This window comes from Pelophylax lessonae, assembly GCF_965119305.1.
Source record: "Pelophylax lessonae genome assembly, chromosome: 3".
Classification (NCBI taxonomy): domain Eukaryota; kingdom Metazoa; phylum Chordata; class Amphibia; order Anura; family Ranidae; genus Pelophylax; species Pelophylax lessonae.
In genome coordinates this window covers 511,583,985-511,596,277 of record NC_138770.1, presented here as the reverse complement: position 1 = coordinate 511,596,277, position 12,293 = coordinate 511,583,985, and the positions used below count along the sequence as shown (strand labels likewise).

Sequence of the window (12,293 nt, the reverse complement as noted above, 5' to 3'; positions counted from 1 at the left end):
ATACAAATCTTTCTTTAGCTTACACTTTCTGTCTGTCGCTTTAACCCTGTTCCCAAGACAGCACACTTAAAATCCAATCCTGCAGAATGTCCTCCCTATTCCCCAGGACATGCATGAAATCGATAGACATTTTTCACTGTGCAAAATAATAGGTGTTTCAAAAAAGCTCAAGCTCAGAACTGTGAACCTTTCACCCAACATAACCATAAACAAGTCCTCATATACAGTATGGTGCAAAGGTTTTAGGTAGGTGTGGAAAAATTCTGTAAATTAAAATTTATTTCAGCAATAGAAATGTTAATAGTTTACTTTTATCAATTAATAAAATAGAAAGCAAATGAACAGAAGAGAAATCCAAATCAAATAATAATTGGTGAGACCACCCTTTGGCTTCAAACCAATGTCAATTCTTCTAGGTACAGTGCTTGTGCACACAGCTTTTGAAGGAAATTGGCAAGTAGTTTGTTCCAAACATCTTAGACAACTAATCACAGATCTTCTTTGGATGTAGGTTGCTTCAATTCCTGTCTCTTCATGTAATCTCAGACAGAATCGATGATGTGAGAATAGGGCTTTATGGGAGTAAAACCATCACTTCCAGGACCCATTGCTTTTATTTATGCTGAAGATAGTTCTTACAGACATTGGCTGTATGTTTGGGGTGGTTGTTCTGCTGCAGAATACATTTGGGCCTAATCACAGTCCTCCCTAATGGTATAGCATGATGGATAAGTTATAGCATGATGAATAAGTATCTGCCAATACAGATAGAGGTTCTAGTCATTCCCAATCCTGTTCAAAACTTAAAAAAAAAAGAATGGCTGCACTAGATTTTATTTTCACAGAAAATTGCCTGCACGGAAGGATTCCACTGTTACCAGTGGATAAGATTTTTCTTACATCAGAAATTTAAAAGAACACTGAAATTTGCATTTTTGTAACTGAAGAACAATTGCAGTTTTTCTTAATCCACATGCTTCTGACTGCCACAACATGCTCTTAAATCACATGCATTTAAAAACTATTTAGCTCAATGATATATTCATTGCAAAATCATTTTTCTTAAACCCATAAAATACTTTTTTATTATTTCCACGCATTTTTATAATGATAAAAAAGTGTAGCGCTATTCATAAACATAAGTGAATAATAATACAATACAACAAATCATCATAAGGAATGAAAAAATTCCATAAGGAGAATACAGTGAATAAAGTCCCAAAAGGCAATGAAAATGATTGTGAAAGTCCAAAAAAAGTGTGAAAAATATCCAAACTGAAATAACATGAAGCAATCCTTCTTGTGACACCCAAGGAAGTGTGTAGAATGGGGACACCACTGTGCACAGGTATAAGGAGAAGCTTACCAGAGCGCCATGGCTACTCAAGTGAATGAGAAAGCCTCACCAAACAATGGGAGGTTCCATATAAACCTCAATAACTTCCAAGAGGAAAAAGAGACAGCGCCATGGAAAGATCAATACCTCATAGCAATTCTCCTCTGCTGCCACTTCCAGCAATGTCTCCTCTCTACTTTCTCCCAACTCCCAGTTGTTTGGTGAGGCTTTCTCATTCACTTTAGTAGCCGTGGCGCTCTGGTAAGCTGCTTTTGGGACTTTATTCACTGTATTTTCCTTATGTCATTTTTTCATTCCTTATGATTATTTGTTGTATTGTATTATTATTCACTTACGTTTATGAATAGCGCTACACTTTTTTATTATTGTTGTATTTTGATCACTGTCCGTTGGTCTTGTGGTAGCTGCTTTTCGCTTTCAAACCCCCCTTTATCATATATTGATTATCACTTTTAGAGCAGAAATACCCCTCTTTTTTTCCCCACGCATTTTTATACACAGAAATCAGACTAAATCTTCCTATAAACATTAGGTGGCAGTCACTAGTTACTTAAGCTGACAGTCCATGTATGGGCAGGCCATTTATACACAAGTCAGTCTACCGATCGACATGTGTACAACAGGCCTGTTGGAAAACCAGCCAGCATTGCTGACCAGTGTATTCTGATGAAGTTTCCCCACTGACGAAATACAATGGCAGAGCGGGAAGGATTCCCCCTTCCACATCTAGTGTATGGATGGGGGAATCGAGTAATTCTCTTTTGTTCAACCTACAGGTTGAATAATAAAAAAATGACTTTTGTATGGCTAGCCTTGCAAAGCTACCCGTTGACAATGCTCATGGTTAGAAATCATTTTTTTGCCTTGATAAACCACAGCTGGCGCTGTCTGTAACATGCCTGCCCAAGAGGACTGTTTGTGTTTAGGGAGGTGCTGACCTACACAGATCGCTGAAATGTTGCTTACACGTCTGACCACCCCATTGTCTTGAGCTGGAGGTGTTTAGGTAAATTAAAGAGGAGGAAAGTGTAGGGAAGACCTAAGAAATGTGAATATGTTTATTTGTCTAATGAAGAGGCAGATGAATATGATTCTTTCTATGAGGCTATGAAAATTCCTCTTGTGCATATGATGTCAGCAGGAATTTCAATGAAGAAACTATTGTTGTATATTTGTCCAAAGTGGAATTAGACATTTGAAATGCACCAAGCATACTTAACTCCCTCCCCTAGGCCTTGTGACATGTGTGACCTGTATGCCAATCTCTATGCAAAATCTGAAAACATTTCATTGGAAATAGTTGCTACTTCAATGGGTCTTTGCAGGCAGTATTAAATTAGATAGGGAATAACATCTGTTAACAAAGTGTATTATTTCATTATCCTGTCTTAAAGCTGACCTTCCTGCCAGCCCCATGCTGCTTTAAACAAAATATGCTGCAAATAAAATCAACCTTTCACAAAACAAATGCACATCTGCAATGGACTGATGTGCATTCTCACGAGATTTTGTGTACCTAGTTTTCCCAGCAATAAGGCATGGTAACATCATCTGCACCTCTAAAAGGTTGAAACTTATGATGTTATGTTTTGTTAAATCTTTGTTTTAAAGGTTTTTTTTGCAAATCATGTGTTTGGGGTTGAGCTGCCAGGAAAGGGGACTTTCCATATTTAATACATAATCTGGACTGTACCTAAAAAAAAAAAAAATGCGAGCAGAGGGCAATAATTAGCGTGACGTATAGACTTTCTGCAACTAATCTTTCCATTACTAACTTACCATGTCTTGTTCTGCACTATTTCTCTGTCTGGAAGGAGCCATCTTGGTAAAGGTAGGGCTTTGCTACCTCATGTTAGAGCTGCTCCCTTTCAAAAAGCAGCAAAAAAGGTGCAGACATCACAAATCCACAGAATGATCAGAACGATGCTTGCACTGCAGGTCCATAGATACAGCTCCTTTCCAGAAAGGAGAACAGTGAGCAGCATGGTAGTGACATCACCAAATCTCAATTCAAATTTTATGAAACTTGTAGTCGGATGTAGCAATGCTTTTGATGGGCTCAAACTAAGGCCCTCAGGGAGTATATTGCTAATTTTAAGGAAAAAATCAAGACGAAGGGTACATCTTTCAGGGTTCTGCTTAGACACAGTGAACGTTTCTAGATGTTTCCTGTCACAAAGGAAATCTCCATTTTTTGTGTTAAGTCTCATGTGTCATGTCTGCCAAAAAAAAATATTTTTTCCTAACTGATTTTGGGGATTGGTGGTGTTCCGCAAATTCTTTTTCATATGGTATTGTAGTCTTTACTTGCATAGTTTTTTATATTCAGAAAACCACATTAATGATTAGTGTTATATTATATTGCAGAGCTTTTTTTTTGCAGTATGTATCCAGTATTGCTGATTCTGACCTCTTGTGTACTAAATTGTTCCTGTCATCTCTTCTTCCACACAAGGAGTAAATTATTCTACTGGGACATGATTTTTATTTCTCTTTGATACTCTCCATTTGTAATTTTTGTGTATTTATCTGTTGCTCTCTGGCACCTTGGTAATACATATATTGAATTAAATTTGTAAGCAGTGTTGTAACTCCATAAATCATGTTAAAGTTATTGAGAACTGTCAAAGTTGGCAGAAAAAAAATCTACTTTATTGCCACCCATGCAAAATGTAGATGGAAACAAATCCAGTTTTTGCAGAATGGACAGTGTGTCCCTATGAATGTGCTGACTGGGCAGAGGACAAAAAATGTTCAGTTTTGCACATGAAGTCATTTTTTAAACTAATTAAAAGAAACTCAAAGCAAATAAAAGAACACATTATATGTATAAAAAAAAAAAAAAAAAATGTATATAAAGCCAAAACATTTTTTTTGGTTTTGGATAGAGGGGTAAGGAGTTAGAACCCCTGTCATATTTTTATTTTCATGTTAGCACACCCAAGGCTTTGGGGTTCTGGAGAAGCTCTTTAAGGCATGTAATAATATATATGCAGATGACTTTAGGAGACTGCTATAGACAACTTTCTTTGGTTTACTATATTAGTAAATACATCCAAGAAAACAGCTCAACCATACCATAGCCTCCTGAAAGCTGTATGCACAATTAGCATCATCTATACAATCCCAGAAAAAATAGAAGGAAAAACAGCGCTTGAATTCAATCCGAGTGAAAAGCTATACTTTATACTTTACTTAACCACAGTGAAAGGTTTAGAAAGGTGCACATTTCAGAATGACTTGATCTTGTTCATACAATACAGTTGACTATGCTATGTTTCTTTCTCAGTTTTGCCTCTCTCTGTTCTTCATTGTAAAAAATAAGAGCAGGTCAGTCCAAAACAAGTACTTTTTTTGAGCGTGGTCAAAGTACAGCTTTTTATCTAGATCATTCTGAAGTGCTGGCCCATCTATTCATTATAGTGAACGTGTTTTCACTTTATGTCCGCACAGATGTCTTATCTGGAAGAAAGTCTGATATCTGAAAACACATAATTTGACACTGTTGATTAACAAATGAAATCTGATATTTCTGTTAAATCCCGTGAGATCTGAATGATTGCTGCACCTTTTTTTCTCTGTTTGAGTTTCATTTTTTATTATTATTACAGGTTATCTCTACACAAGGCTGAGCAATGCTCAGGCTTGCCTCCCTGGACAACCACACAGTCCTCTCCTCTCAATTCTGGTCACAACATATCCCTCCCCAACCACCTCATCCCCTTGGCTACAGCACAATTCTCTTTAGCCATCCCTTACAGCTCACAGCACATCCCTTCCCAGCCACCTCAATTTGGTCATAGAGCATCCCTCCCTGACCTCCTCACCCCTGTCATTGCACATCCCTCACCGGCCACCTAATGCCAGCTCACAAAGCAGCCTTTCCCACCAACTCATACACCTCAAATCAACCCCCCCCCCACACACACACACACACACCCTGTAGTCAATGTGCACCCTAATTTCATCAATTAACCTCCCTCTGTTAATAATACATTCCTCCCTGCAGCTAGCATTGACTCATGGTTCACAATCCCAGCAACTTTCTGCTCCTTAAAGTTTGTGTCCTGGTGACTGTTTTTATAAAGGAAGAAAGTGTAGAGATTTCCTCTTCCTGCTGCATCTCTGGAAAACGAAGTAAAGGAGAATCACCTCAGTGTGCACAGTGGCCTCATTTGGCTAGGCTTTTAACCCTACCTAAAATCATCCATAATTTAATTTAAAGAAAAACGTTTTGGCTATACATACGCAAGTGTCCTTTATGCTGCCTCTATTTCCCACCACTTGCACAACACACTCTGCGCTGACAGTCAACTCAGTACCACAAACTTATGGTTTAGAATGGATACACTTTTGATAGTATTCAAAAATTGAATTTTCAGTAAATGTATTAAAAATATTTTATTAAATGTATTATTTTATGTTTAAATATATATTTGTTTTGTAGGCAGCAGTTGAAGAACGCCTTAAACATCTTCATGAAGCACATCAAGATTTTGGACCCACCTCTCAACATTTTCTGTCTAGTAAGTATGAAAAGCTATAATTCAATACTTAATTTATGTTTTAAAAGCCTTGCGTTACTGATGGATGCTTGACTCCGTGGCAAACTAAAATCATTATGGATGAATAAGCTGCTCTAATCCATTATTCTAAATATGTGTTCTACTTCACCTATAGATATATCCAATCTACCTTGACAATCCTTGCAGGATTTATGTTTTCATGTAACCTTGTATAGGTCATCTTGTTTTATTTGAACCCTACTTGTTATAGCTGCATGGTCTCTGCTTCTCGTGCTTGCTGAGATCTATATAGCTATAACATACCAAACTCGTGATTCTACAGGATTCTACAGGTAAACAAAGATGGACCAAAATTCCAATTGTCTGTTTAGGAAAAGAGAGGGGAAAAAAGACAGGGGGGTACGGGCATGAGACTCAAAGTCATAGGTATCCATTATGTAAGGCAGAAAATTGGTAGTTATGCAGGAAGAAAAGTTATTTTCCAAGCCTAGTCCTGAGGATTTACACAGAGAAAACATGTACAAATTTTTACACTAGACAATTGTACAAGTGTACCTAGAAGAATTGATGCTGTTTTGAAGGCAAAGGGTATGCTCCCCCCTAATATTGTTTTTATTTTGATTTCTCTTCTGTTCCCATTTTGTTAATTGATAAGAAATAAACTATTAACACTTCTATTTTGTAAATTACTCTTAATTTACAGCACCTTTTCACACCTGCCTAAAACTTTTTCACAGTACTGTATATTTTCTGTAAAAGCCATCAGTGGGAGAAGGTCATGTAGGGATTAATGCAAAATAATAAAGAATATAAACAGCGTAATATGGACCACAAGGTATTTAAAGCCAAAGTGTAGCCTAGGTCAGCTGAAACCTCCCTCCATCCCCAACCCCCCCCCCCCATCCACTATGCTGTAATTTTACAGTTAATAGAAACAGTTAAAATAACTGAGGGAGTTGTGACAGGCACTCATCAATGGTGCCCAACTATGCCCCTTCTTCCTGTCCAGCTTCTCAATTCATAGAAGCTTTAACTACAGCTTGTATGAATGAAGTGTGATCTCTGTATGGGGGGTGGGTATATGATTGAAAAGTCTGCCCCCCTCATTCATAGATTGTTTTTGACTCATAAAAGCTGTAGTATGGCTTCTGTATATGGAGGAGCTGGGTGGAAAGGGCAGGCATTGTCTGACACTCTTGATCAGTTCCTGTCACAGCCCTGTCTGCTCCATTAACCTTTGGCACTCCAGAACATTTTGGAAGTAGGGGTAGAGGAGCGGCGATCAGTAGAGGAGGAGTTTAGTTAAGTGGTACAAGGGACACATCCTACTGACTGTAAGAATTGTTTTGTTTTTTTCTTACTAAGCAAAGGCCTCAAGAGAGGTAGCTTCCCATGTGTAGGGGTAGTAAGATTTTATTTGAAGATTTGCATGTTCGGTGCATGCTGTTTGGAAGAGCTTCTGCCTTGGAAGTATTGAGTTTGTAGCCCTATGGGTTAGAGCTATAGTTCTTCCTGTAGATTAGGTAGGGTTGTTTTGGGTTTTCCAGGGTGAGCAAAATATCTTCAGCAAAGATAAGAGAATACAAAAGGCTTTTTTTTTACCTCTATACTGTTTATGTTGGAGTTGTTTCTGATGTGGGAAGCTGTAGGTTTAATGTAAATTTCAAGGTGAGTGGGGAAAGAGGAATATCTTGGTGTTTGCCATTGTAAAGGCAGAATTGTAAAGAAGAGTCTTCAACACAACAGGTGGGGGGGGGGGGGGTTCCCTTTTTAAGATCTGTCTAAACAAAGATAGAAGTCTATCTCTAGAGGACAAGAGGTTTTTGAAATTGTTGTTGAACAGCTTAAATTAGTGGACAGAGCCTTTTCAAACTGAATGTAGATTAAGGTTCCCAAGTACGTTATGTGGTCCTTTGCCCTTAAAAAGGAGAGTTTTCTAAAGCAGAATTGGTGTCTTTTTTTTAGATAGAAATGTTTCTTTTCTCTTACGTCCTCCGACAGTCGCTGACCACTCATACAGTCTTCACCAATGGGTATTGACCTCTTATCCATAGAAGCAAGCTAGGCATAAGACTTGTTAAAAACAAAGCATTTACATAGACACACCTATGGGGGCTGTCCCACTGGTCCAATACCCCCCTGCAATCAGCCATCCCAACTCAGTTTGTCTTCTGCCTAGTTAGGAGTGAGATAGGCTCTCCCTGTGCTGGGGCTACAGTCTCAGCCTTCTTCTTTTTTTCTTTATGATTTTATTTCAGGGAATGTGTTTTTTTCTTCACATTTATTAGCTGTTTATTTCTCAGCTTTTTAGTTAGTCACTTCTTCAAGATGATGACGGCGTTGCGGAGCTGGGAGTGGGACTGGTCGTCCTGGGTTTCCAGGAAAGAGGGCCTGATGGAATCCCAGCCCGCCATGGAGCATTTAGCAGGCTATGTGTTCGCCCTGGCCTCGCAAACTACCCATCCCTGTCCTCAGGGATGCAAGCCTGCGAGGTGGCTACCTCACCTGGATGTCTCCCCACGGTTCTCCGTGCACTGTTAGCGTCCTGCGTTTTTGGCTGATGGCACCCCTGCCATCTGAGGGTGGGCAGTTTCCCATCGATGAGAGGCACCCCACGCCATCGGGTACAGGTAAGTACATTCTGTGTGGGGCCTCTGTCTGGGGCTGGCAGTCCTGTGTGTCTGTGTTATCCCCTCATGTCTGTGCGTTTTTGGGCTCCCTGATCCCGGTCCCTGTGGGGGTTTTTTCTCACAGCCTGTGCGCTGTGTGGGTTTGTGGGGGTCCCTCTCCTGTGTCACTTTAGGGTGCGTTTTGGAGGTACCGACACGTGTGGCAACCGCTGCAGGGTTAAACACCGCCGGTCCGCCATTTTAGGTGTGGGCAGCATGTCTGGCTTCACTGGGAGTTGGGAGCGATCAGGCAATGCCTGCTCCATTGTTCGGATCGTCTTCAGGGCCACCCCGTACGGGTGCAGACGGACAATGCCACTGCGGTGGCTTACATCAATCACCAAGGGGGCACCAGGAGTGCCTGGGCAGCCCAGGAAGTGACCAGTATTCTGTCTTGGGCCGAGACTCATGTCCCGGCAATATCGGCAGTTCATATTCCGGGTGTAGAGAATTGGCAGGCCGATTATCTGAGCCGCCAGACCCTGGACCAGGGGGAATGGTCCCTGCACCCGGAGGTATTTCAAATGCTGTGTGTGAAATGGGGATCCCCGGATGTGGATCTGTTCGCGTCTCGGCTAAACCACAAGGTGGAAAGGTTCATGGCAAGAACGCGCGATCCTCTGGCAGACGCCTCGGATGCGCTGGTGGTGCCTTGGCATCAGTATTATCTGATATATGCCTTTCCTCCGATTCAGTTGTTGTCCAGGTTCCTTCGCAGGTTGGCCTCGGAACCAACATCGGTGATTCTGGTGGCGCCGGACTGGCCACGCCATCGGACATCGTTCACCTGGCAGTCGAGCCTCCATGGCGGCTACCAATGCGAGAAGATCTACTGTCTCAGGGACCGATCTTCCATCCTGCTTTACAGTCGCTGGCTTTAACTGCATGGCTGTTGAAAGCCAGGTCCTGAGAGACAGGGGTCTCTCCTCAGAGGTCATTCCTACCTTACTCAAGGCTAGGAAAGCCTTGTCTGGTAAGATTTATTACCGTACATGGAAAGCTTATTTTGCCTGGTGTAAGTCCAGGGGCTTTTCTCCTCGTTCATACTCGGTGGCGAGAGTGTTGGCTTTCCTTCAGTCTGGTGTGGACCAGCGCCTTGCGTTGGCCACGATTAAGGGCCAGGTATCTGCACTGGCTGTCCTTTTCCAGCGCCCCGTGGCGTCTGATTCTTTGATTGGCACCTTCATTCAAGGTGTGCGTCACTTGGCCCCTCCTCGAAGGAAGCCCTTACCTCCATGGGACTTGAACTTGGTTCTGTCAGTGTTACAACGTTCCCCGTTTGAAAACATCAGGGAAATCTCGTTAACTCTGCTGTCTAAAAAGGTTGCCTTTCTTGTGGCGATCACTTCTGCTCGCAGAGTGTCGGAGTTAGCGGCCTTGTCTTGCCGCACCCCTTACCTGGTGGTTCATAGGGATAAGGTGGTCTTGCGACCTAATCCGTCCTTTCTTCCAAAGGTGGTTTCTGATTTTCACCTTAATGAGGACATTGTTTTGCCTTCGCTCTGTGCGAATCCTAAGCATCCTAAGGAGGTTGCTTTGCATTCCTTGGATGTTGTCAGGGCGATCAGGGTTTACCTGTTGTCGACTGAATCCTTTCGGAAATCGGATTCTCTCTTTGTCCTTCCTGAGGGACCTCAGAAGGGTATGGCTGCGTCTGCGGTGACCATTTCAAAATGGATCAGACAGACAATTGTACAGGCCTATTCGTTGAAGGAACGGGTACCGCCCTTCCCTGTCAAGGCGCACTCTACCAGAGCAGTGAGTGCGTCCTGGGCCTTCTGGCATCAGGCTTCGGTGGCCCAGGTGTGTAAGGCTGCGACTTGGTCGTCAGTGCACACCTTTTCTAAATTCTACAAAATTGATGTTCTGGCATCAGCTGATGCCTCCTTTGGCCGCAAGGTTCGGCAGTACCGTAAGGGGACCCTGGTTTTATTGTGGGTCTCTGGCTGTTGGGGTTGTTTATCACCTTGGTTATTTGCTTTCCTGGGTTGTTTTCTCCTGTTGAGCTTTTTTGTTACCCAGAGGATCACCTTTCTGTTCATGTAAGGTTCCTTTCTCTGTTGTGGGTACTGCGTTGCCTTTCTGACGGTTGCGTTTCCCAACCCCTCATGTCTACACTGCTTTGGGACATCCCATTGGTGAAGACTGTATGAGTGGGCCGCATCTGTCGGAGGACGTAAGAGAAAACGTAATTTTTGTAAAATCTTACTGTAAAATTCCTTTCTCTGAGTCCTCCGACAGTCGCCGCCCCTGCCCCTTTTTTTGGGGTTCTTGGACTCTAACTGCTTGCTACCAGTTTGGATGGCTGATTGCAGGGGGGTATTGGATCAGTGGGACAGCCCCCATAGGTGTGTCTATGTAAATGCTTTTTTTTAACAAGTCTTATGCCTAGCTTGCTCCTATGGATAAGAGGTCAATACCCATTGGTGAAGACTGTATGAGTGGGCGGCGACTGTCGGAGGACTCAGAGAAAGGAATTTTACGGTAAGATTTTACAAAAATTCCGTTATCTCTGATTAATAACATTGGCCTTAAAAGTCCTTAGGGCTGGCTAGGACATATGTGTAGATCTTTTGCAAAAGTGAGAATTTATACTGATCCAGTATGTTCCTATTATCAGCACAACATGTCTCTTGTTTGAGCAGATATACTGATGAGAGATATTGTATGTTTAAAATGTTTGAACTTTGCAGTATTTTTGTAAATGAACCTGATGTTTTCAAGAGAATTATTTTGAGATTAAACATCAAAGTTACATTCAGTTTAATGAAGTGACTACAGAGGGCCTTGGCTTTCAGACTGAATGGGTCCTAGAGCAACATTATCTCCAGTAGTAAGCATTTTAGCCCTTCTTTTACTTTTTATGCATCCTTTCCTGCTTGATGAATAATGTAGATTTATGTTTACAATTAATTAGGTCTGCTATAAAAAAATTATATTAGCGTGGTTACAAAAAAAAAAAACAATGACTTTTGTTAATGTTCTTTCTGTGATCTTTTCTGATGTTTTTTTATTCAGCTAAGTAATGTCGGATGTATCTGTTTATTCTTTACGCTTTCAGCTTCAGTACAGCTTCCTTGGCAAAGATCTGTGTCACTTAATAAAGTGCCGTACTACATCAAGTAGGTTGCTTTTTTGTTTCTTTATTTTTGATGTTTTAGCTTTGTGTGCATTCTTGTTTGTTAAATTAAACAGATATGTCAAGGATGCTACATTTTGCTGAAAATACTCATGTTTAATTATTCATTAAACTGTACCAGAATTCAATTTAAACACAGTTCAGTCCTACTGAACTTACAGCAAAAATTATTCAGTCAGGCATACATTGTAGACATTCCTGTTATTACAGTATGTATTGTGTCTAAATATTATATTGCAGTGCAATAGGCATCAAATAGGCTGCCCAGTGCACGTTGTAAATAAACTGACCCAGTGAAACAGATTCCCCTCTTTTCCTCAGCATTATAGGTCAGTGTGCGGACATTTTTCTCGAGGGTTATAGCTATTACTCAGTTCTGCCAGCATAGAGCACTGGAAAGGAGGACAGATTGTGCTTTTACACAAATTTTTAAATCAATAGGCATTTTTGGGCATTTCCAAGTAAAATGCAGTGTAAAATCATAGCATACTACAGTATAGAAGTAAAAAAAGGTGTAAGAATTCAGAAAGGCTTTAACACTTCATTAATTTTTTAAATTTATAATTGTCTTAACAACCAACAACCTGATGCTCATCCCACAT

General features: G+C 41.0%; 1 protein-coding gene across 9 annotated transcripts in view; it reads left to right on the top strand.

Moving 5' to 3' along the window:
* UTRN (utrophin) overlaps positions 1–12,293 on the top strand; it is a gene marked incomplete at its 3' end in the record, with an annotated part of 1,040,500 nt that overhangs the window by 833,767 nt on the left and 194,440 nt on the right. For all 9 annotated transcript variants that reach the window (XM_082249947.1, XM_082249941.1, XM_082249943.1 and 6 more), the window contains 2 exons: positions 5,805–5,883; positions 11,614–11,674. In XM_082249947.1, the coding sequence (XP_082106073.1) occupies positions 5,805–5,883; positions 11,614–11,674 (140 nt within the window). The remainder of the gene's footprint in view (positions 1–5,804; positions 5,884–11,613; positions 11,675–12,293) is intronic.